Below are 26,607 nucleotides of genomic sequence, written 5' to 3'. Positions count from 1 at the left end.
AGCCAAATGTAATCTGGATCCGATCTGATGCAGGAAGTGGAAATCGATTTTGGTGAATTTGATGAGGGCACACACAGGCAGACAGATTCTTTTTTTTGGAGACACTTATTCGCGCATGATGTCACTTGAGACTTCGGATCAGCAAACTTCAACCTGTTGTGCTTTTTTCTCTGGCTTTTTTTTTTGTAACAATTTCGTCACGAGATCTCATTTCAATGAGCGTCAAACTGCTTTGCTTTTTCTTTTGCTTTCTTGTGCCACATTTTGAGGTCTACAGCACATTTTGTTCCAAGTTTTCTTTTTTTGTGTGTGCATATGATCAGACCTGCTTGCTGCTACTTGGTCGAGGTGATTGACAAGATTGTGGGGAAAAAAATAAAATAAATGAAGGCTCCAATGGCGAAGAAGGTGCGAGTGAATCCAAGGATGTGAGGGGAGGGAGCGCAGCAAAGAAAGGGAGGGAGGCTGCAAAAAAGGGGCCAAATATCTTTTTCCTTTTTTTTTCTCCTGTCCCGCACCCGCCTCACTCCAACTCAACCTCCTGCAGTCCTCCTCATTCTCGCTTTAGTCCCTCGCACCTTCCTCCGCTTCATCTCTCCTTTTTTGTTTTTTTTGTTTTTAAGAACCATGGAGAGCGCAGCAGGCAACTTCTCGGACCCGGATTACGGGAGCCAAATGTCCCCCTTTTACAACCACAGCGGTGGCGGCGGCTTGCTGTGCCAAGGCAACGAGAGCGCGGGTTCCAACGGCAGCGGGTGCGCCGTGAAACGCGCCCCGGGCGGCTTCGGAGTCGCCGAGTACGGCGACGCCGACTACGGCGACGCCAACCCGGTCATCATCGCCATCGTCATCACGGCGGTTTACTCCATCGTGAGCGTGGTGGGGCTGGTGGGCAACGTGCTCGTCATGTACATCATCGTCAGGTATGCGCACGCACGCGAACACAACGCAGGAAAACGTGCGCTTTTTTTTTTGTTGTTTTTGTTGGTCAGCAGACGCTTGCTTGCGCGTAAAAACTCGCCGGGAGTTGCGCGCCGATTGGCCCGGGATGGTTGTTAACGTCCTCGCGACTGGTTCTCGGACGCGCGGGGCGTCCCGCAAACGTGTTGCAACTGATCCAAATGTGCATCGTAATCATGGTTAAAGCGGCGCAGACCTCCGCCAAGGCGAAACTGACGACGGTGGACCCAAAAGTCGTACTATTGCTGTCTATAATTTTTTTTTTATATATATATAAAGCGTCACACAGAATATCACAGTATTGGGTATGACCGGTGTGACGTCACAAACTAGATTTAAGTTCGAGTGTCAAATGATAAAATAATTTTTTTTTCTTTGCCTTATTTTTGCAAGGATTATTCCAACAGAAAGATGAAATTTGGGGTTATTTTTCTTGACTTTTGTGGGACACTTATTTGTGCATGATGTCATGTGAGGACCCAAGTGTTCCTCACTAGATTTCAGTTCAGTGAGTGTTATCATATTGTTTCTTTTTTTTTGGGGGGGGGGGGGGGCTTTATTTGTGTGTATACGCAAGGCCTCATTAGACTTCAGCAAGCTTCCAAGGTTTGGCTGTTTTATGACTTATTTTTACAACTCTTATTCGTTCATGATGTCACATGAAACCTCAAGGTTGACCTCTAGGCCTCAATTGTGAACCTGTTTTCCTTTTTATTTGGCTTATTTTTTTTTCAGCAATTATTGTGCATGACATGCCTTGAGATCTTGAGCTCAATGAGACGAACAAAGACGGAACTTGAACCTTGCTAGACATCAGCCCAGTGACAATCAGCTTGTTTGGCTTTTCAGTGAGCTAATAAATAATAATAAATAATACATTGGATCTGTACTAAAGAGGGAGTTTGCAGTTTATTTTAAGAATTCACAACACCTAAGGAATAACAACCTACTACCTAAGACTTTACCAACAAGGTGTCGTTCACCAGCACATGGAACGGGCACACTTTCAGGAGCTCTATTAAAATGCATGTGAAATTAGTAAATTGATACATTTAATGTTCATCTTTTAGCGTGATATGTTTCACATTAAAACTTATTTTTTTGTAACGTAATGTTTACGCTTTAAGTCAAATGCTCCCAAAAACGTATAAATATGTTCTATTTTAAATATTACCAGTGTCCCAAAAAACGTATTTATACATTTTTTTAAAATGTTTTTTTATGCTAGAGCATACAGAAGGCTTTGATGCAGCCTCTGAACCGCAGAGAACGGGTAAAGCAATGGTAGTAATTACACAAACGGCCAGCAGGTGGGAACAGAGTATAAGAGATCAACCAGAGTATAAGAGATCAACCAAGGTCAAGCTGGGAAACAAGCTGATTTCCCCACAGCTCTAAACAGATTTGTGGATAATGATGAAACTTAGCTATATTCTACACTCTAAAAACAGTTGGGTCAAAAGTTACCCAATTGTGGATCAAAAATGGACCACTTTATGTCACTTGACTTTGATTCAAGAAATTGGTCTTTTAGTGTAAAACAATGCTCATTTTGTATAAAACAACCCAGAAAGTTGTATCAAATTGACCCAAGTAGAGGATCGGTCCATTTTTTACCCATAGTTGGGTTATTTTTGACCCAACAGTTTTTTTTTTTAGAGTGTAATGCTAATTTCTGCAAAATAGAAACAGATAGAAATATACTTTTTTTTCCTGATGAAAGAAGAGACTCTAATGTTTCTTTTGGTAGGTTCCATGTTTTTATAGCAATAGAACACAATATTCTGTGGGCCTTGCAAAATCAGTCCAAATCCAGTAAATCAGCTGGGAGCGAAGGGGGTTGCTTCAGTGAAAATGTCAATGTGTTGATGTGATAAGTTTCACATTTTAAGTTTCAATGTGGTCAATTTCACCTTTAACGTAATAATGTGATAAGTTTCAAGTTTGAACATAAGTTTTTTGATTTAACGTGGTAAGTTTCACGTTTTAACCCGATATGTTACATTTCCTGTAATAACGTGATACGTTCCATGTAATGACGTGAAAACTTTTGAATTTTTTTTTTTTTTGCGGCAACAACACGCCTCCGCAGCAAACTCCCTCTTTAGCAGCGGTTCAAGAATTTCACACGCGCATAACAATTAGGAAAGTTCTATCAAATGTACCTTAAAAGACGGCCTGCGCACTTAAAGTTAGCTTGCGGAACCGATGATTTCAATGTCAATACAGTTAGCTTCCACTGTATTGTTGCAATTGAATGCCATTTGAACTGTTATGTTATGGCTTCATTAACCGGGCTATAAAGTTAGCAGATAGCTTTTCCGCTTTCATAAACACACTTCAGCATGCGTGTCTGCGCGCACACACACACACACACGCATTGATGATTGTCTGTTGGAATCAGCACGGATGCTTATTTCATTAGCGCCGGTCGGATGTCAAGTGACAGGTGGGCGGTCCCGAGTGTGTTCCCACAACACGTTTGAGTGATGGCCTCCTAAATGTCCTCCTTCCTCATCCGTCAGCTGCGCTTTGCTGAGCTTGGCATAAAAAAAAAAAGAAAAAAAGGGGGGAAAAAAACTCAACAAGCTCCTCATCCTCATGTGTTGCTATGCAGCGTCAAACATGCAGCATATGCGCTGTATGCTGGCTTTATCGGAAGACGGCTTTGTTTGCTCTGCATCATGACGCCTCACTTGCGCAGCTAAAAAAAAAACTTGAGAGAGTGCAAAGGTTTAACCATATGCATAATCAAGCTATTTTTTTTTTCTGGGGGCGCTTAGCAACAACAACTAACTTGACGGAGATGTTTGAGTAATCCGCCAAATTGCGAGCACATGATTTGAATTGCGGCGTTTTGTAATGAAGCAGCATTTGAATTTGCTTTGCTTACCAAACGCTGTGGAGTAATCATCACATCAGTCTGCAGGGCATATAAAAAGTCTACACACCCCTGCTCGAAAGCCAGATGTTTGTGACGTTAAAAATCAATCAATTAAAAAAATATAGATATATTTTTAAGAGAAGTAAAAATAAATGAATTGACATAATAATGTATATTAATAATAATAATAATATTTAAGTTGCCCGTGGTTATCACATTTAGTAACTTAACTAAGTCAAGATTTGTGCACACAAAAATTAGCGCCATTAAGTGTCTTCTTTTTGGGTCGTAGTAAAGATATGTTCTCAAAAAGGAATCACTAACTTAATTTTAAATAAAGTTTTCAAATGGTTGACAGGTGATGCTAGGTGACAAATCAAAGCATTCTGTTTTGGGGAGACTCCGTTGTTTTTTTTGTTTTTTTTTACAATGAAGCTGAATAGCCTACTGAATCTTATGTTCATTTTAAGAACTTGCATTTTTCTGAAATATTTGGATCATTTCATAATTATTTTGAAAGGATTTTTGCATAGATGCAACATTTTAAATTTATATAAAAAATCTTACATACCCCCTAGAGTGCCTGCACGTACCCCCATTTGAGAACCAAAGGTCTTTAAGTGCTGGTAGGGCTGCTCGATTATTTAAAAAATATATATTAATCACGATTATTTCGGTAATAATTGAAATCACGATTATTCAAACGATCTGATATTTTTAAAACAAGAAAATGTTTATACGTAAAAAAAAATACTAAATTATTATTATAATTATTTTTAAGTTTCAAATGAAATTCTTTGAAACACTAATTATGAAAGTTTCTTTTGGACCAAATTTTCTAAAATTAGTTTTTAAATAAATAAAAAAAAAAGGTACAAATGTATCAATTCAAGTATGGTTTCCTTGTATAAACAAACATCGTGCATTGGAGTTTACTTGCTGTACACTTATTTAATTGCCATTGAACTGTTGTAATATTTAAATAATATCAATTAATAATCTTTTTTCTTTTTTTACGATTATCGCAATTTTGTAATCATGGAGTGTAATAATTGATATTGGAATTGAATTTCAACTAATTGCATAGCCCTAAGCACTGGAGGCCAAACTAGGACCGCTAAGCGGCCCACAGCATGTACTCAATCTGACATCTGCTATGAATAAGTTTTTTTAATATACTGTAGAGCTTTACTAAATATGCAAATGAAATATCTGCAATTAAACAAGTAACAACATTTCTCGTCAAAACACTGTGGTGAATAAAGATGATAAATTTTGCCACCAATAAAATGCTTTTCTCCACTTTCTGTTCTGTGTCAAGGTCCAAATTATGAAAATATGACATGAATGATTCCCAAGTGATCACATGTCAAAGTTTAAGTCTCCAAAACAAAAATACGGTGCCTGAGCCGACTCGATATGTCAAGGACGTGCGCTAATGTGAGACACGACTTCTTTGTCTTTCTCGTTCTTTTCGACAATCAGTGTTAACAGCCATTTAGCTAATGGTGCATTGAGAACATTTCCTGGGGATGAAAAAAAAGAAGAAGAAGGAAGTCACGTGCACTTCATCCTCACTTTTACGCTGGCGGTCTCGGATGCAATTTGGCCAGATTAAATAGAGACGGCGGAGGGTGAGTAAGGCGTTCCCGTGGCAACCCTTCAGGCCATAAAAGGGTAACGACTGCCCTCTCACTCTTTAGCTCCTCAAACTTCCTCTTGCGCTTGTCCGCAAACTTTCTCGTTAGCGAGCATTGAGTGAATAAAGAATTTTAAAAAATCAATGCGATTTAGCTGAGCGGAAAGCGCTCTCTTGAGTGGGGCTTCTTGTTACCATGGAAACAGCAGAAAGCGTTTTGAAGGCGTGCGCAAAATGGACACCTTTTCCGCCCTGAAGACCCTACTTGAGCACTCCGGTATTTTGCAAAAAAAATAATGGTAACATTGTGGAGCGATCACATGTCAGAGTAAGTCTATGGAATATTAATTTAAAAAAATGGACATACAGTACAACACTGTGGAGCAATCACACTTCAAAGTCAGAGTCAACTCTAAAATATGGATGCACACAACGTTATGGAAGAATCACATGTGAGACTAAGTCTTCAAACAGAAACATGGACGCAACATTGTGGAGTGATCGCATGTCATTACTTAAGTCTACACAATATAGACATGGATACAAAACATTTTGTAGTGATTGCATCAGTTTCTAAAAATCTGGACACACACAACGTTGTGGAGCGACCACACCAGAATTTTAATCTAAAAATGGATACACACAATATTGTGTAACAATAATACAGTACAACTAAGTCCAAGAAACTGATGCACACAACACTGTGGAGTGATCACGTCAAAATCTAAGTTGTAGTACAAAAACAGCACGATCACAACTTGACATGGATACACCACATTGTGGGGTGATCACGTCAGAATTTAAATCTAAACCTAAAAATGGATGCACACAACATTGTGGCATGATCATGTCCGAATATAAATTGACAGCACAAAAATGTGGACAGAGCGATCACACATTGACATGGATACACAACATTGTGGAGCGATGAGATGTCAGAATTGAAAACTAAAATTTGATGCGCACAACACTGTGGAGCAAACACGTGTCAGAGTGTAAGCCTCAGTCAGACTGTAAGACTATCAAGACAAATGTTACCCTGTGTGGGAATTCCTGGTAGGTGGGGGGGGGGGGCTACTGTAACTTCTTGGAACTAAGATGACATTTGCATGCTGGCGCTTCCATTCATAATCCCGTTTGCAAGTTGCAAACACACGGCGGGAGTAAGAAGAAGTGGCTGTCACTGGTTTTACTCCTCTTGAGAGGCGCCAATAAACAAAAGCACAGATGTTGGGAAGGCTTCCAAACTGATGTAGTGCGCAACAAAGCTCTACTGGGAAGTGCCATTACGTTGTTTACTTGTCTGCTGTGAGCAAGGTCCAAAATCTATTTAGGCACATTTTGCACTAAAAGTCATGCGCTTATATTTGATGGAAGACCAAAAATGGCGAAATAAATATAAAACGATTACATTTCGTAATCAGATTAATCACATTTTAGAATTTTGATTAATCACGATTAATCATGTAGTTAAAAAGGCTTTTTATTTTTTTTAACAATTTGAAGAGCACCTGTTATGTGTTAATTCTTTTGACATTTAATGTTATTTTTGATCCACTGCACACTTTCATCCTCTTATTTTTCTATCAAGTTAATTACTTGCATAATTTAAAATGAAAAAAAAAAAAAGACCCGGGTAGTTTGACATGAACAAATATTCTGAATGTCATATGCAAACATTTATTAAATGCTTTAATTTAAAGCATGTAGTTATGTTTATTGCTCAAGCACAACCAAAGGACCATCTACAGTCCAAATGAATAGTTTATTTATATTTTTATATTTTATATATATATATATATTTTATATTTATATTTATTTATTTTCAAATTAATAGTATATTAATCTGATATATTAATACATGAGTAATAATTTTTTGTGATTAATCAATGAGTCATCTTTTGCGAATATTGATAGGGGACTCCACCGCTGTAGGTGGCGCTATACACCAAAGAGATGTGATCCACCAGTAATTTAAAAGAAGAAGAAGAAGACCAGGAAGTGACTGCGCCGTGCGATGACGTCGCATGAGTTTTCTTTTGTAATTCTTGATCAACTTTAGCGTTTCTTTGCAATTTTCCATCTAAAATTGCATTAATATTCACTTCTTTAATTAATTCCAAAAATATTTCTGTTTTGTCACCCCCCCCACCCAAACATAGCTTACTTTATGGTCCGCCATTGCTTTGTGACTACAAATTCACGTGACGTGTATCCGCTGCTGAGAATCACATCGCTTCTCCCGCTGCTTTCTCCTCGACGCATAAAGGTGCGAGGGGGGGGGGGGTTCCTGCACTGTGAGGGGTTCTGCTTTCCTATCATGGAGTAATTAGATGTGTGTGTGTGGTTGTGTGTGTGTGTAATAAGCCTGGTCTGCCACACGCGTGTGCGTCTTTATCGCGACGCAATCGTAGGATGTCTCGCCGGTCAAGGTGCGCAACCTTCAGCCATTTTGCTCCACAGGGCGCGATGACATAACCGCTTTGTTACCTTGGCAACAAGCAGACAAACCTCTCGTCCCCATTGGCTGGCAGCACCGGGCTAAATTGTCTCTCTATTAGTCTCAACGCAACAACAACACAAAGCTGCTTTTTGAGTGCGAGATGAGCGCAATTGGAGTCATTTACTTGGAGTAGGAGTTTTTTTTAGTTTTTTAGACTTTCACGGATAATCGCGCCGGTTTTCTTTGATCGCTTCGTAATTAGGCCTCGGCGTCAATCAATGTCAGAAATGAGCTTGCAGAGAAATGAGAAATGAAGGAGGTCATGGGGAAATTTGCTTCGGGTCCAATGTTGTTGAAAAAATAACTGTAACGCATCATACTTTGGGTGCTTTTTGTCACTCAAGGTCACCTTACAAGATAAAAAAATAATAATAATCTAAAATGTAAAAAAAATACTGTCTTTCACTTTTTACTATTGCTGGCCTAGTGATTTGTGTACGCTTTTTGGCTGAGGTAATTGAGATCGATGCGGGATTTTCCTTGCGGATCAATAAGCTATCAGCCTCACGTTGCTAATTGATTTCAAGCTTTTTATTTGCGGATGTGTTCAGATGACCGCAACGGCGTTTTTGATAACTGACATCCTGCGGGTCTGCCTTTTGAAAGGCACTGTAGCTTTTCGCCTTGAGCCACAGCGAGGAGGAGGGGGGGTGGATTTTAATAAATGCATGTCGACCCCCTTGATGGATGTTGTCGCTGAAAATCAGCGTCAGTTTCTATTTTATTTTGCCGAGGCGTAACGGTAAGGTTTTGTGACATGTTTTTTTTTCTTCCTTTTTTTTGTTGTTGTTGCTGTTTTAGAATGAAGTGTAATTGCACATCCACTACAGCAGGTGGCAGTGGCGCTCTCATTGTCAGAGAGTGCGCAACGAGTATGAGCTCTGCTGAGCAAAAAAAATAAGTCCCTTGATTGCCACAAGATGGCATCAAAGAAAGATTTTTGACACGTTTTCACAAGTCATTTCTTGTTTTACTTGTTGGAGGCAGGGTTATTATAGTTTGGGAATTTTCATTTTACTTTGTTTTTATTTCGTTTTGAGTTTTGTTATATTAATGTAGTTAGTTTTAATTCATTTTTAGGGTGGTTCTGTTTTAAAAATGCTTAGATTTAGTTTCGTTTTAGTTAGTTTCAGTATTAGTTTGTGTTATTTATTTATTTCTAATGTGTATTACTTGCATGATATTTAATAAACACCATGGTAAAATGAAAACATCACTTCGGTGTGACACACTTTCAAATGTCTTTTATTTTGGTTAATATTGAAATAAATATACTTAAAATCACATTTAAAATCATCCCCAAAGGCTCATGTATTAAATGAATTACCAAAGACTAAAACGAACGACATTTTTTATATAATTATAGTTACTTTTAGTTAGTTTTGTAAACATAAAATGTTTTCGTTTTTTAATAAGCATTTTCGTTTTTATTTTATTTCGTTGGAATTTTTGTTTTTTTGTTAGTTTTCATTAACTAAGATAACCTTCGTTGGAGGAGATTGTTTTTGGGTTTTTTTGTTAGTTCAATCTCAAATTTGTTGGTTTTGCGTAATTTTGTATTTTGATTCCTCCACACCTCTTTTTCATGAGAAAATACTTTTGGGAATTCCTCCTGCCTTCCTACTTCCCGCACTTGAGTCCTCCAACACCACAAAAAAAAGAAAAGAAAAAGAAAAACAGTTTGTGACATTCACATCTTTTCTCATCTGCTTCAGCAAGTAGAAGCCACTCTAGTCGCAGAGCTCAGGCTCCACCTCTGGTTGTCATGGTAACTAAAGCCGGACTCACCATTGGCCCAGCAGCGGACGGAGTGAGCAGTGGCTTACTTGCATGAGACAAAATTGCGTTTCTTTCCTGCAGTTCCATGATTCTTGATACAGAATAAATCCCAGTTGAAATGACAGTTATAAATTAGCCACAATTGAACTCCTGTGGAACATTTTGACATCCAATTTGAACAAAATGGAGGCTGACCAGCATGCGCGCGGGCGGGCGCCGATGATTGCACGAGCGTACCAGATTGCAATCACATGATAAACGACACTAATGCAACGATAAATAGCTTTTTTTGCAGTCTGCCGACTTTTTCATTAGATTCCTCGGACCCGGGCAGAAAGTACTGGCACGGAACGCACATTCCTTCAAGTGGTGCTTCTTAATGTTGAAGTGAATGGAAAGCTACAGGGATGGCTCGCGGCTTGCCGACCTCCGCAATCCGTCACAGGCCCTCGGGGCGCGTGGAAAGTGTGACCGGCGGGGAGAAACAATGAAAACAGCAGCAGCACACTTTTGCACGTTTGTGACAAACGATGTTTAGCGCGCTGCATAACAGCAGTCCACTAGATTAATGGCCCGCCGCCGCAAGAGGTTCTACTCAAGAGCGTTATGGTTTTGTTGAAATTACTGAATCGTGTCGAGGTTATGAAGGCTTCAAAGGGAGTTTTTTTTTTTTTTAAAGTAAAGGTCTGCAAAAGCTCAGTTGAATACTTCAGCTTGTCACTTGTTTTTTTTGGAGGCTACAAAGGGAGTTCTCTGTAAAGGTCCTTTCTCTCGCCATCTGTCAGGTGTGGGGTTTTTAATCGAGGTTATGAAGGGAGTTTTTTTTTTTAGTGTAAAGGCACTCCAGGTGCTGCAAAAACTTAGGGGGTTAATGAAAAAAGTTGAATACCTGAGCTTGTGACTTTTTTTTTCTATCATATAGAGGTTATGAAGTATTCAAAGGGAGTTTTTATTTATTTTTAATTAAGGTACTCCAGGTGCTGCAAAAGCTCAACAGGTTAATGAAAAAGTTGAGTACCTGAGCTTGTGACTTAATTATTATTATTATTATTTTTTTAATTATGTAATAATATCATTATGGAGGCTACAAAGGGAGTTTTTTGTGAAGGTCCTTTCTCTCGCCATCTGTCAAAACTGTGAGTGGTTATCAAGGCTACAAAGGGAGGTGTTTTTTTTAAAGGCATTCCAGGTCCTGCAAAAACTTAGGGGGTTAATGAAAAAAGTTGAAAACCTGAGCTTATGACTTTTTCTTTTTTTTTAAATGATGTAACAACATTATTATGGAGGCTGCAAAGGGAGTTTTTTGTAAAGGTATTTTCTCTCGCCATCCATCAAAATGTGAGTAGATCTACTGTATTTTAGTTTTACTACACCACTGTTGATGCATGAAGCTTGTGACTTCTTTTTTTTTTTAAATAATTTTATTAATGACGTTATTATGGAGGCTACAAAGGGAGTTCTTTGTAAGGGTGCTTTTCTGCCACCATCTGTCAAAAGGTGAGTGGATCTACTGTATTTTATTTAGTTTGACAACACTATTGTTAACTAACAATTATATGACAGTGAAGAAAGAATCCCAGCAGGCTTATTGAGGCTATGAAGGATTTAAAGGGAGTTTTTTTGTTGTTGTTGCTGTTGTTGTTTATGAAACTCATCAAGATGCGGCAAAAGCTCAGAAGGTTATTGAAAAAAAAAATGTTTTTAAATTGTAAGGTCCTTATTAAAGACATATATGTATTAATATATTTTTTTTTTACTGGCAGTCTATTATATACAAATTGTCACAATTCTCTATCCCTCCACTGTTTACATTTTAGCTTTGGCTGCCATGCGAGTGTACCTAATGTTTTGACTTGTGCCACATCATTAGCAAATCCCTGCTGTATTTCCTTTTCGCAATATCACGGCAATCCTCATAATTTAGTTCACTGTTTTTCGTTATGAGAATTCTTCACAGCTTCATTTATTAAAAACATTGTTATTGTGGTTTCAGTCCGCCTGGTTAACGAATACCTCCGAGCATTAATATTTTTGCTCTGGCACTGGATGGCAACAAGACAAACAGGAATTGATTTATCTGTGCATGTGGACAGTCGACCTCTAAATTATTTACTCATTTGCTTGTTTGTCTTGAGCCATAAAGGCGTCGCTCGCTGTTGGCCATGGCTCAAGAATTAATTTCACACTTGAGGAATCAATAATGTGTAGTTACCGGCTTTCCTGAGTAAATAAGCATTTTCAAGCTGGGCACAACAGCTAAGAGCACTTTAACCACTGAACACCTGCTGCTGTGTTGTGCCAACTTGCCGGTAAACACCCCACTTGTAGACTCTATTGAGGATAAATATAAACATTGTGAGAACGTGTCATTTTCTTGAATGCCTGTATTTGGCCAATAACGGTAGAAAACAGCATCAACATGCAAACCCTGCTGAGCAATGGAGAAAACTGCCAGTTCAAGCTAATTTCTCAGCTCAAGTGTGTTGGATATTGTTCCAAATCCAAAAGGTTTTTCTCAGGGTCAACGCTAACACATCTCTTGTACCAAAATGTGCTAATATTGCCAATGTAAGGTTCAGAAATGAGTAAGATTTAAGTTAATTTGTTAAAATATATATATATTTACGTTTCCAGAATTATTATTCACACATTTATGTATATATATATATATGTATATATATATATATATATTCTTTTTTAATATATATACACAAGTAGCTAAATTGTGTTGAGTGTGCTCATTCACTTGGACTTACCTATTGTTTGCTAGCTCCTGATTGGTCAGTGTTGGTCAGCTGATCAATTGATCAGGAAGTATTGCCGCTGTAGCTGCGTGTCTGACGAGTACGTTGTTCCAGAAGAAATCCGTTTCCATCCTGCTCTCTCATTTTATAAAGAGTGTTCCATTAACCACCAACGAACCCTCACGTTACACCAGAAACGTATTCGGGCTCTCTTTTCGTAAATCCAACCTCAATCGTGGCCACAAAATCAGAATTAAAGCAAATGTTTGACTTTGTCACTTCACACAACTGGATATTGTTCATAATCAATACCGCTTTTGCTGTGAAAAGAAAAAAAAGAATCCTTTTAAAGTCTTTTGTAAGTTTGGTGCAGAATGAGTCCAAAAACACACCTAAACCTGAACGGTCTGGCCCGCGAGGGCATTAAAAACAAACGCCCCTTCTGCCGCGCCGTACCACGTGACACTCTATCGCCTCAGCTAACTGTCCCCGGACCAATAAAGCTGGCAAATAACGAGCCTGGCAAGCTGTCAGTGTTCAAGTTAATTTGAATTTAATGAACAAACATGTCATCACGGGGGCTTGTTAAGAGGATTTGGGATTATTGGGGATATAAAAAATAAGGAAGAAAAGACGACGGTGAGGGTTCAGTGCGTCATTGTTAGTTTGCGCCGTTTTTAATCAATGTGAAGATACGCACGCTGCCTCCGAATGAATGAGTTTTGCACTCACTCCCTGTCAAGTCCTCCATTTCTTTTGCTTTTCATCATTTGGTACAAAAATAATCATGGAATAGAAGGAGGAACTCGAGTGCTTTTCACCGCACGCAATTTGCGCTCTCGCTCTTAAAAAGCGGATCTTCGGCAAAGAGATTTCGAGTGCACTTAAAGCAGTTTGAAAGGAAATTGTTTCCTGGCGGGTGGACTGAAATGGAAAATTCAGGCTCATCGTAGCAACAATGCAGATTTTGTTTTTGCCTCACGCAAGTCGTCACATCATTTTGAGGTGTAAGTAAAATAAATTAATGAATAAATCATTTTATTTTGTTTGCTTAACCCCCGGGTGTTATTTTATTTTGAAATGGCTTGGTCAGAACCAACAAAAAGCAAAAAAAATGGTCAAATAACGCCCAGGGGTAATGTAATTAATAATAATAATGACAGTAAGGTGGGGCTTTAGGACCCAGATGCGGGAAGGCAGAACAAGGAGGCAGAGGTGCAGTCCAAAAGAGGTTTTAATATCTAATCAAAAAAGGCTAACTTCAAAGTACAAAACAAATGGAACTAACAAAACCTGAAGCAAAACATGAAAAAACAACTAAGGCGAGACTAACAACATGACATGGATCCGGATAAGGCAAAGAGGTCAGCGTGACGTGGCGAAAGACTTACGAACGTGGCAACAGCAAAACTAACAAAACATGTTTAGCTTCATGTTTTGTTAGTTCAGTTTATTTTGTTCTTTTTGATTAGAAATTAAAACCTCTTTTTGGACTGCACCTCTGCCTCCTTGCTCTGCCTTCCCGCATCTGGGTCCTAAAGCCCCCAACTTACTGACAAATAATTAATAATGTATCTTAATTAATCCAAACAAAATTGTTATCTGTTCTTTTTTCAGTTTTTTTATTTATCCTCATAATATTATGACTTACTTCAATATGACATTTGTGATAAGTGAGTTTTTTTTTAACAGAAAAAAAAATATTTGTCAAGACGGGGGGGGGGGGGGGGGGTGGGGGCAGATGCGGAAAGGCAGATGCGGAAAGGCAGAGCGAGGAGGCAGAGGTGTAGTCAAAAAAAAGAATTTACTATGAAACAAAAAGGCGATCTTCTAAAGTACATAATAAAACAAAACATGAAAAGGCAAAAACAAGCAGCATGACGTGGGGAAAAGCACACGACAACAATGAACCCACACAGACAGAGAGAAGACAGCAGACTAAATACACTAACACTAATGACACAACAAGACACACCTGGGCAAGACACAAGTGGCTGAGGGCACTGATTGGATAACATGAGGAAGGGCAGGATCACAATTAACAAGACCAGGAAGACAGAAACTAAACATGACACTATTTTTGTCCCCTTCACTTTTTCTTGATTTTTTTTTTTAAATTTTTGGTTCATGTCAATGTGGAGCTAATAATACTCATTACGTTAAGAAAACCCTCACCTGTTTGCGTGCAGGTACACCAAAATGAAGACGGCCACCAACATCTACATCTTCAACCTGGCCCTGGCCGACGCGCTGGTCACCAGCACGCTGCCCTTCCAGAGCGTCAACTACCTAATGGGCACGTGGCCCTTCGGTGACATCCTGTGCAAGATGGTCATGTCCATCGACTACTACAACATGTTCACGTCCATCTTCACGCTCACCACCATGAGCATCGACCGCTACGTGGCCGTCTGCCACCCGGTCAAGGCTCTGGACTTCAGGACGCCGCGAAACGCCAAGATCGTCAACGTCTGCAACTGGATTCTGTCGTCCGCCATCGGCCTGCCGGTCATGTTTATGGCCTCCACCGTCGTCGGTAGTGAGTCTTGTCTAAATCATCACCCAAAAAATGCACTTTCATAACTTAATCATTAAAAAAAAAATACATTTATCCTGGCGTAGCAGTGAGCAGCATATCATGTACGGTCTTAATTATTTCCAAAATGTAGCATACCATGCACTGTATTTACTCAATAATTCCCCCCAAAATGTTTTTATCATGACGTAGCAACAAGCAGCAGCATGCACTGAATTGACAAAAATAATTTCCCCAAAAATCTATCATGACGTAAGAGTGAGCAACATATCATGTACTGTCTTGAAAATCACAAAATATGTTCAATCGTGACATAGTAGCAAACAGCATATCATGTACGGTCTTAAATAAATAGATTCCAAAAAATGTCCGTCACAATTTAGCATTTCTTTCAGATTATTTGGTTAAGAAAAGAACAGCATATCATGTACTGTCTTGACTAAATCTTTCCAAAAAAATGTCAATCACGATGCAGCAGCAAGCAGCATATCATGTACTGTCTTGAAAATCACAAAATATGTCAATCGTGACATAGTAGCAAACAGCATATCATGTACGGTCTTAAATAAATAGATTCCAAAAAATGTCCGTCACAATTTAGCATTTCTTTCAGATTATTTGGTTAAGAAAAGAACAGCATATCATGTACTGCCTTGACTAAATATTTCCAAAAAAATGTCTATCACGATGCAGCAGCAAGCAGCATATCATGTACTGTCTTGAAAATCACAAAATATGTTCAATCATGACATAATAGCAAACAGCATATCATGTATTTCTTTCAGATTATTTGGTTAAGAAAAGAGCAGCATATCATGTACTGTCTTGATTAAATATTTCCCAAAAATATACATACACATACACTGACTTGACTAAAAACTTCTTCCTTTTTTTTTTTTTAAATCCCAAAATATGTCATTCATTCCATAATGCATGATATGCTGCTCACTGCTGCCTTGATTAAATAGGTTAAAAAAAATATGTCCATCTTGATCATGTAGCAGTGAGCAACACATCATGTACTGTCCGGACTAAATTATTTATTTATTTATGCAGCAAGCACCATAACATGCACTCTGTTGACTCATTTCCGAAAATATGTTTATGGTGACATATTAGCAAGCACCACATCACGCACTGTTTTGATTAAATATTTTTTTTAATTTTTTTTTTATGTCTCAAGACGTAGTAGCAAGCAATATATGGACTGTCTTGGCAAAAATAATTTTAAATAAGTATGTTTTAACATAGCGGCAAACAGCATATCATACACTGTCTTCATTAAATAATAATAAAAATGTCTATCGTGATGTAGCAGCAAATAGCAACTCATGCACTATCTTGATTTAAATAAATAAAGACCCCAAAATATGTCATTCGTGACATAGTATCAAGCGGCATATCATACACTGTCTTGACTCAACAGGAAATCCAAAAATAAAATCAACGTTTATCATGATAATAATAATATCATGCATATACCATATGCCATACCAACAAAATAATTTCCCCAAAATACGTCATGACATTGCAACAAGCAGGACTCCAATCCCGATTAGAAAGCAATTCCTAAACATTCCGAGGTCTGTTACTCTTTTGAGGCTTCCCGAGCCGTCTCACGTCCGCGTGTTGAAATCTCCCACTCGCCTTTTTTGCTCCAAATCCTACGGCAGCGCAATCACGCTCGGCTAACTTAATTGCCCATTTTTTCTCCATTACCTCTGCTGTTAAACTGACAATACCAGCGACTGGTGTATAAATGAGTCACCGGGAAGCCTTTTCTCGCTGGAGAATAAGCAGTAAATTGAGCTCCTTGCAAAAGACCCCAAGCAAGCCAGTTGCAGTGTTCATTACACTTTAATTTGCTTGAATTATGTCCACGTGGATGCGACTTGCCCCACTCTGGAGCTTTTTTTTAAATTTTATTTTATTTTTTAATAACAACGCATTTATGACATTGTTATCCATTTCATAATTGTGTTTACATGTCACACAGCCTCGTTTTGGATTAGCCATAAAAGAGCAAAACGACAGAAGGACAAACACAGGACACATGGCGGCAAACAATGACAAAACGACTGCCTTCACGTTTTGATTTAGGGAGAAAAACACAGAAATGGGCAAATTCTTCAAGAATAGTAACAGGATAGTGCTGCTATGTAGACATAAACTGATATGAGTTTTTATCTTGGGGGGGGGGGGGGTGGAAATCCAACTTTAGGCTTGGAAAATAACTTTTATGGCTTTTCATCCAGGGGTGTTTTTTTTAATCGTAATTAATCGCATGACTTCAATAGTTAACTCCTGATTAATCGCAAATCTGATATCTGTTTACTTGTAAACATAAATGTTCTAAGTTTTCATACTTTTGTTAACATACTGTAAAAGTGGAGGAAAAAAATATTAGAAATGTGGCTGCATCTTTTAGTCATTGATACAATAATTTCATAATAATTCATAAAATTGTGTGCTGTCAAAGTTAAAGCGTAACTGATTAATTAAGGCACTCTAAATTTTGACCATAGATTATCCTTTAGATGGCTACATTTAAAGGTAGCACAGGTTGCGTTTGAGCAATAAACATGATTACTTGCATTAAAGTAAGAATTAGAAAAGAGGAAGATGAGCGTGTGCAGTGGATCCAAAAATGTAGAAGACGTCCTCATAACATTTAATGTCAAAGGAATGAACGCATAACTGGCGCTCTTCAAATTTGGTGGGAAAAAAATGTTGATTAAAAAAAGCCTTGTTTATTAAGCGATTAATCGTCATTAATCAAAATTCTAAAATGTGATTAATCTGATAAAAAATTTTTACTCGTTTGACAGCTCTAGTTAAAATAAAATAAAACATTTTTCTGCCACTAGATGGCATAATTGCATTTGTAAGACGATCCAAAAATGTGGAAGACGTCCTCATAACATTTAATGTCAAAGGAATGAACGCATAACTGGCGCTCTTCAAATTTGGCGGGAAAAAAATGTTGATTAAAAAAGCCTTGTTTATTAAGCAATTAATCATCATTAATCGAAATTCTAAAATGTGATTAATCTGATTTAAAAAATGTACTCGTTTGACAGCTCTAGTTAAAATTAAAAAAAACAACATTTTTCTGCCACTAGATGGCATAATTGCATTTGTAAGACGATCCAAAAATGTGGAAGACGTCCTCATAACATTTAATGTCAAAGGAATGAACGCATAACTGGCGCTCTTCAAATTTGGCGGGAATTTTTTTTTGATAAAAAAAGCCTTGTTTATTAAGCGATTCATCGTCATTAATCAAAATTCTAAAATGTGATTAATCTGATAAAAAAAATGTACTCGTTTGACAGCTTTAGTTAAAATAAAATAAAAACATTTTTCTGCCACTAGATGGCATAATTGCATGTGGAAGACGTCCTCATAACATTTAATGTCAAAGGAATGAATGCATAACTGGCGCTCTTCAAATTTGGCGGGAATTTTTTTTTGATTAAAAAAAGCCTTGTTTATTAAGCGATTCATCGTCATTAATCAAAATTCTAAAATGTGATTAATCTGATAAAAAAAAATTGCTCGTTTGACAGCTCTAGTTAAAATTGAAAAAAAATATTTTACTGCCACTAGATGGCATAATTGCATTTGTAAGACGATCCAAAAATGTGGAAGACGTCCTCATAACATTTAATGTCAAAGGAATGAACGCATAACTGGCGCTCTTCAAATTTGGCGGGACATTTTTTTTGATAAAAAAAGCCTTGTTTATTAAGTGATTCATCGTCATTAATCAAAATTCTAAAATGTGATTAATCTGATAAAAAAATGTACTCGTTTGACAGCTCTAGTTAAAATTGAAAAAATATTTTACTGCCACTAGATGGCATAATTGCATTTGTAAGACGGTGACAGCTCAGTGCATTTTTCTTTTTATATTAGGAGCTGTCTAATCTTTAATAAGAAGTAACTTGTGAAGTTCTACACATTTTTTAAATGGTAAAATACAACTTGACCCCAGCCTCCGCAAATATATGCATTATTGTTACTGCTAAATTTTGACGTGGATGCGTCTACTGTATTGCGACTGGAATTCCCCCAATACAGGCTTTCCAAGTAAAAGACTAATTAATCGCACGTTAAAAAAAAAAAGTGGCGTTAAAGGAACTTGTAATGAACTCAAAATGAATGCACTAATTTTTACACCCCTTATAAATATATACTGGATTATCATCACGTGGATTTGACTTTATAAATAAAAAGCAACAACTTTGTTCTCCTAAGATTTTTTTGTCTTTTTTTTTTCTGCCCGTGTCCCCCTGCACAGACTCGGGCATCGTGGACTGCAAGCTGGTCTTCCCGCACCCTTCGTGGTACTGGGACATCCTGCTGAAGATCTGCGTGTTCATCTTCGCCTTCATCATGCCCGTCCTCATCATCACCGTCTGCTACGGCCTGATGGTCCTGCGCCTCAAAAGCGTGCGCATGCTGTCCGGCTCGCAGGTCAACAAATTACTACTAACTCTTTGACTGCCAGACGTTTTCAGAAAAGGGATGCCGTGGGTGCCAGCCGATTTAAGCATTTTGACTGATCTTTTGACTGATCTTTCAAGGTCCACAGAAAATGTTGTGTTTGGACTATAGAAACACACATACTACCAAATGAAAGATTGGACTCTCATCTTTCATCAGAAAAAAAAGTTTGTTTCTACCTTATTCCGTTTTTGAGTAATCAACAATAGAAAATGGTTAGTTTCACCTCTGTTTTGAAACAAACGTCTTTTAACGTCTTTGGCACTCCTCCATAGGATTTTACTAAACGTTATTTAACGTTTTTGGCAGTCAAAGAGCTAATAATGGCCACCGTGCAGAACTGAAGTCCAAATTGATTTCTACCTCTTGGTATAAAGGAGCTTGAAAAAAAAAAATCGCTCTCTGTCGCTCGCTCTCTCTCTTTTTTTTTTCTTTTTTTTTTAAAAGGCTTAATAGAATCCACTGCAGCTCAAGGTGGTCACCGACGTGTATTGATTTCATAAATAAATACCCTCGCAACATCATTTTCTATATTGGAAAAAACGTTTAATGGAGATTAGAAATGTCTGGACGCAAATGGGAAATCAAAGTGAGCTCCTGCTAGCTAATTGCTCAATCATTTTGTTCCAGGAGAAGGACCGGACCCTGCGTCGCATCACGCGCATGGTTCTGGTGGTGGTGGCCGTCTTCATCGTGTGCTGGACGCCCATCCACATCTTCGTCATCATCATCGCGCTGATCAACATCAACAGCTCCACCCTGCAGACCGTCACCTGGCACTTCTGCATCGCCCTGGGGTACACCAACAGGTACCGACCACTGAAAGCACCCGACGGCCAAACGCCACACGGCACTATTTGGAAGAAAGCGTTCTGAAAAAGCGCAACATTGTGGAAGGTGGAAGCCTTAAAAGTGTCTATTTATTCAAGACGGTGCATGATATGTAATAGATTTATTTTTGATAATCAAGAAAGTGCATGAAATGCTGCGTGTTTTATTCTTGCACTTCTTTTTGTTCAAGACAATTCATTAAATGTTGCCTGAATTTCTGAATATGCTGTAATGTCAAGATTATATTATTTTAAACTATGTATTAATTGGCTGGATGTTTGGGGGGGCAGATTGTTTAGCAAAGAAAGTGTATGCTATGCTGTTTGTGGCTATATTGTGACAGATTTATTTTTGATAATGAAGAAAGTGCATGATATGCTGCGTGTTTTATTCTTGCACTTATTTTTGTTCAAGACCATTTATTAAATGTTGCCTGAATTTTTTTTCCCACATTGTTTGTCATGACAGTGCATGATATGCTGCAATGTCATGATGGTATTTTTCAAATTATGTATTAATTGGCTGATTTTATTTTATTTTATTTTCAGATTGTTTAGCAAAGAAAGTGCATGCTATGCTGCTTAAAGCAATGTTGTGATGTACTTTTATACTCTTTAAGGGTTTATCCAAGACAGTGCATGATATGTCGTTTGTGGCTATATTTTAGAAATTCTTTAATCAAAACAGTGCATGATATGCTGCGTAGGTTATTTTTGTGCATTTTCTTTTGTTGAAGTTCAAAATGTTGCTTGACATAACATAGTAATTGATTTTTTTTCACATTTTTAGTCATGACAGTGCATGATATGCTGCTTGCCAAAATGTAATTTTTTCGTATTTTTTAATTGAAAACAGTGCAGGATTTGCTGCTTACTGTTATTGGCTTTTTTTTTAAATTGTTTATTCAGGATGGTGCACGAAATGCTGCTTGCTGCTACATAGTGGTCTTGTGTTTTTGTACAATCGAGACTACAGTGGTAATATTTAAATGTATTATAGCCTTATTTTTAAAAACTTGGATTCAAGACAGTGTTTACATTTGGCACAAGTGTATGACATGCTGCTTTCTTAATTTTTTTTGGGTGGTCTTTTATTTTCCGAAAGCTGTATTCAAGACAGTGCGTGATACACTGCTTTCCGTTATGTAATAATGTTGATTACTGTATATTGCGCAATTACAGCAGCCTGAACCCGGTGCTTTACGGCTATCTGGACGAGAACTTCAAGCGTTGTTTCCGCGAGTTCTGCTCATCAGGCCCCTCGCTAATGGAGATGCAGAACTCCACCCGGGTGGGCGCGGTAGGACGCAAGGCGCCAAAGTGCGAGCCCAACAGCGTGCAGACGGCAGACAGGTCCAATCAGCAGGTATGGTGGAGAGCTCCCCCTACAGCTAAGAAGTGTAACTGACCGTAAAACGACCATGGTAAATAGAAACAGTCATTTGGCTAGGATATGGCTGGAAGCTAATGAGGCTAATTTGGCTAATTTAATGAACCTAAATGCTAAAGGAGAGCGTCTGTCACAAATGTTAAAGTCGTGAGTAAGTCTCAAGTCTTGATTTTAACGTCACCGTAGCAAAAATCATGCAAGTTAAGTCGAGTCTGCACTAAAATTCAAGTCCTGCACATGACTAGCACTGATGCTAATGCTAGCACAACATGACTTACATCCTGGCTGGTCCACTACTATGATACACCCACAAATGAGTGCACGCGGTGTCGCCAAAGCTATAAAAGACGCGCCATTAACGTAGCCTTGCTTTTTAAGACGCTTTCACTTGAAGTCGCTTTAAACTGGCGTCCATTTTTGTGTCTGTCGGCAGGTATGACTAGCCGCGGAGGAGTCGTCCATCGACTCCCGCTGCCGAGGCCACGGCGCCAACGACGACCCCAATTCGGAAGTCACTCAAGTCACCACGGGGCTCTAATTAGTCACGCGCGCACGTTTCGCACACCTACACACTGCTTGTGGCGCAAAATGTTGCAAGTCGGAAAGTGATGTGCGCAGACTATAGACAAATACAAAGACGCTGACCATCATCATCATTATTATTATATTATTATTATCATTATTGACCTTAACTCTTCATCATCCTCTTTCTTCACAGACGTCGATAGGTACACCTGCACATTCTGATGAGATCCAATACAAGGGTTTCAGTCAAAATTCTAGTTTTGTAATAAACTGTGGACCTCCGCCAAGGCCAGATTTAAAAAAAAAAAACACAACAACAGACATCTATCAGGCAATACTGTTCCAATCCAATTTTTTAGCTAAGATCTAGAATGAGAACGGCTAGGCTGTCTGATCAACTGGCGGAAATCAGTGAAGAAGTACTCTAGCTGTTTACTTCTACCCAATTTCATGCTAAACTGGTGCCAGTGCTGATTTGGAGCAAGAGACAAGTTATAAAACAAAAAAAGTCATGAACCACATCGAGACCCAAATCAAAAACCAAGTAAAAAAAAATAAATAAAAAAAATTGTACCAAGAACCAGTCAAAAACCAAATCATGAACAGTGTCAAGAACATGTCAAAAACCAAGTCATGAACCAGTAAACACCAAGACCGACTCAAGAATCAGTCAAGAACTACATCAAGAACCAAGTCAAGAATCAGTCAAGAACTACATCAAAAAACCAAGTCATGAATCAGTCAAGAACCAAGTCAAAAACAAAGTTAAGAACCATGTCAAAAACCAGATCAAGAATCAGTTAGGAACTGCATCAAGAATCAAGTCAAAAAACAAGTAAAGAACTACATCAATAACCAAGTCAAGAATCAAGTCAAAAACCAAGTCAAGAATCCGTCACGAACCACATCAAGAATCAAGTCAAAAACCACGTCAGGAACCAAGTCAAGAATCAGTCAAGAACCACATCAAGAACCAAGCCAAGAATCAGTTAGGAACCGCATCAAGAACCAAGTCAAGAACCAAGTCAAGAACCACGTCAGGAACCACATCAAGAATCAGTTAGGAACCGCATCAAGAATAAAGTCAAAAACCAAGTAAAGAACCACATCAATAACCAAGTCAAGAATCAAGTCAAAAACCAAGTCAAGAATCCGTCACGAACCACATCAAGAATCAAGTCAAAAACCACGCTAGGAACCAAGTCAAGAATCAGTCAAGAACCACATCAAGAATCAAGCCAAGAATCAGTTAGGAACCGCATCAAGAACCAAGTCAAAAACCAAGTCAAGAACCACGTCAGGAACCACATCAAGAATCAGTTAGGAACTGCATCACGAATCAAGTCAAAAACCAAGTAAAGAACCACATCAATAACCAAGTCAAGAATCAAGTCAAAAACCAAGTCAAGAATCCGTCACGAACCACATCAAGAATCAAGTCAAAAACCACGTCAGGAACCAAGTCAAGAATCAGTCAAGAACCACATCAAGAATCAAGCCAAGAATCAGTTAGGAACCGCATCAAGAACCAAGTCAAAAACCAAGTCAAGAACCACGTCAGGAACCACATCAAGAATCAGTTAGGAACCGCATTACGAATCAAGTCAAAAACCAAGTTAGGAATCAGTCAAGGACCACATCAAGAAACAAGACTTTGTCAAGAATCATGTCGAATACCAAGTCAATAAATAATCAGTCAAGAACAGTCTGAAAACAAGTCAAGAACCACACCAACAACCAATTTAAGACCCATGCCAAACAAGCCCAGAACCAAGTCAAGATGTGACTTTCCCCTCTACCAGTGCAACTTTTGCCCCGCAAAGTCTGACCTTCAGCTGGATATGAAGGATCAGGATTAACTGCTCAAAGCGCTTTTCATAACATCATTCTGCTGCTCGTTGGTTTGGACTGCGCGCGTGTGCGTGTTTCTGTCACACACCAACCGTTGCATTTCCAACCCGTGCCTGGACTGTGACGGCAGACGAGCTCTGCACATCGTCCGCGGACTTAAAATGGGAAACGCGAGGTCTTGCGTCATGTGTGTTTAGAACGCGGGGAACCAAGTGTTGCGCGTTTGCAGACTTTAACGACGCACGCCGCTTTAATTAACGACGCGTGTGCGCGCGTGCTGGACGGCGGACACGACGGAGGCTCACGTGATGTATTTTCAACATGGGAATGTGCTGTAATGTGTGTGTGTGCTGTATGTACTGCTGCTGGTCCTTTGGTGTGTGTCGTGACGCTTTCTAAGTGGCCCAAAAAAAAAAAAAAAAAAAAAAAGAAGTTGGATGGATGGACCATATTTGGTAAGCAAGGCAAAACGGAGGGAATGAAAGCCTTAAAGTCCAGTCAAAACATTTCTCGACAATATGTTCTATGCACTCCTGTTAGTCTAAACACAGCATAATGATTAATATTGTGTTTGTGGAATATGAATTAAACATCAAAATCCACCGGTTGGTATTCATTCCAGGGGGCGGCCATTTTACATACATAGCAAAATGGCTGCCGCCTGAGTTGGTAACAACAGGTGGGATTTTGCCACATGACTCATTTTCAACCGTATGTCTCAGGGCGGGGCGGCCATTTTAGATGCAAGGCAAGATGGCCGCCCGTTGAGTTGGATAACAAAGGGTGGATTTGGCGGTTTAGCTGCACATAGAACATATTGTAAAGACATTTTTGACCTTCAAGTACGCTTTAAAATTTGTATTTATTGCAGCCATAAACTTTCAATCATGCTGATGCAAAAGGAGAAATCCAGTTCTAAATGCTTCAATTATTCTAATAATTGTTGCGTCTTTTTTTTTTTTTTTTTTTTAAGACTCAATTTGTTTTAAAAGCCATAAAAACATGGCTTGTGCTCTGTGGTTATATTAATTTTTAAGTGTTATTTTAAAAAAAAAAAGTGTATATATATATATATATAATATAATACATGATTGTTCTTGCTATTCTTCTTGCTGAACATGGTCCTGGTGTATATACTGTACAGAGCCCACTTTTTGCTGTTGTGTAAATGCATATAAAATTCAACTACGACAAAAGTTTGTGGCATGCTTCTTTTTGGAAGCGCGACACACAATTATTATACATAACATTTTGCTACGAGACATTAAATTCACTACAGCAGGATGTTCTATTTATATTGTGTTGTTTGTATGTAAACAAAAAAATGTGTATGAAAAGCCATAAATAAAAAATATCTGTTGTTACGTAATAACTACTTTTTAAAGGGCATTTATTTGACAACCAAAAAATTAAAAAAAAAAATTGCTTCTGTATTTCCCCCCGCAATCTTGTCATTAGCATGTTCAGCTAAGTAGCTAACGGACTAAAATCGTCATTTGTCTGCTGAGAGCACGACCTTGGGGTCCAAACGCATTCGCACGCTTTCAATTTGCCGCATCGCGCGCGGAAGGCACGAGCGGCAGAAATGTCGCGTAAACAATCTTGGGAAAACGGTTTTCAATCTCATCCGCGACAAAGAGAAGAAGATGCGCTCAAGCTGAGCGCGCACCTTCAAAAAAATGGCCTTCAACATTCTTTGAACGTTTTGACATGCTACCGGCCGGGTTTGAGCAAACGGGTTGTTTTCCCACTTACGAGCTTCCGCTGTAATAATAATAATAATAATAATAATAATTGGAATGGGAAGCTGCACATTTAAACTCCCTGATGGCAATTCAGCTGAACGGCTCAAAAGCTGCAGTCATTATTAAAAAAAAATAAAAAAATTTAAAAGGCGCGCAAAACGTTCCTCACGTTCCCGCCTTTCTTTTTATAGCTTCGTGCGGCGTTCAAACTTCATTCCGCGCTTCACTTTTGCTGCGTTTTTCATTTATAATAGGGGAGAGGCCATGAGAATATGATTCCCTCCCTTATAGGAATATTTTTAAATAATTGAGCTCACTTTATAGACCGATTAGAATACTTTTGGAATTTTGTTTTGACTTTTTTTTTTTTTTTTTTTTTTAGAGCCGGTTTATTTATTTTTAATACAAAAATGCTTCATTTTAGTTGAGTTGTTATTAATTAATGTATTTATTTCTTTAATATATGGCATATTTATAGAGTGTAAGATTAAAAACAAAGGTCACTAAGTATTGTTTAAGTATCCTTCTTCTTTACGGATGTTCAGCAATACGGAAATAAATACTAAATAAAGCAAACGCCGAAAACTCACGTATGATATTGACAGAGGCGAAAACGAAGGTCATTTTCGCTATAGTTATTTTTATTATAGTATTTTTATATATTTTTGTTTTTTTTACAGCGTTTTTGTTTTTATTTAATTTAATATTTTCT

At 38.3% G+C, this 26,607-nt stretch overlaps 1 protein-coding gene and 1 long non-coding RNA gene across 3 annotated transcripts in view; one reads left to right on the top strand and one right to left on the bottom strand.

The window, feature by feature from the left end:
* The window catches only part of LOC144061621 (uncharacterized), a 35,655-nt gene extending 22,646 nt beyond the window's left edge, over positions 1-13,009 (bottom strand). Inside the window, exon 1 of the long non-coding RNA XR_013296223.1 lies at positions 12,522-13,009. This is a non-coding gene — a long non-coding RNA (uncharacterized LOC144061621). The remainder of the gene's footprint in view (positions 1-12,521) is intronic.
* Positions 528-25,750, top strand: oprm1 (opioid receptor, mu 1). 2 transcript variants are annotated; one of them, XM_077582207.1, is made up of 6 exons: positions 528-923; positions 14,699-15,048; positions 19,349-19,524; positions 20,185-20,363; positions 21,567-21,750; positions 22,208-25,750. In XM_077582207.1, the coding sequence occupies exons 1-6, from the start codon at positions 628-630 to the stop codon at positions 22,211-22,213; spliced, it is 1,191 nt and encodes a 396-aa protein (XP_077438333.1). In that variant the 5' UTR covers positions 528-627; the 3' UTR covers positions 22,214-25,750. The 2 variants fall into 2 exon arrangements, with proteins under 2 accessions (XP_077438333.1, XP_077438334.1); XM_077582208.1 differs by having other exon boundaries at positions 14,699-15,045; positions 22,208-25,749.
* Positions 25,751-26,607: the final 857 nt, after the last annotated feature.

This window comes from Vanacampus margaritifer, chromosome 12, assembly GCF_051991255.1.
Source record: "Vanacampus margaritifer isolate UIUO_Vmar chromosome 12, RoL_Vmar_1.0, whole genome shotgun sequence".
In the NCBI taxonomy this organism is placed as follows: domain Eukaryota; kingdom Metazoa; phylum Chordata; class Actinopteri; order Syngnathiformes; family Syngnathidae; genus Vanacampus; species Vanacampus margaritifer.
The sequence above is the reverse complement of the archived record's forward strand: the minus strand, read 5'-3'. Positions and strand labels throughout refer to the sequence as shown.

Bases quoted from the DNA above. Each gene is read 5' to 3' on its own strand.
- oprm1 (XM_077582207.1), top strand. From the start codon at position 628: ATGGAGAGCGCAGCAGGCAACTTCTCGGACCCGGATTACGGGAGCCAA. The intron at 924-14,698 runs GTATGCGCACGC...GTTTGCGTGCAG, and splicing joins GTCATGTACATCATCGTCAG to GTACACCAAAATGAAGACGG. The intron at 20,364-21,566 runs GTACCGACCACT...GCGCAATTACAG, and splicing joins GCCCTGGGGTACACCAACAG to CAGCCTGAACCCGGTGCTTT.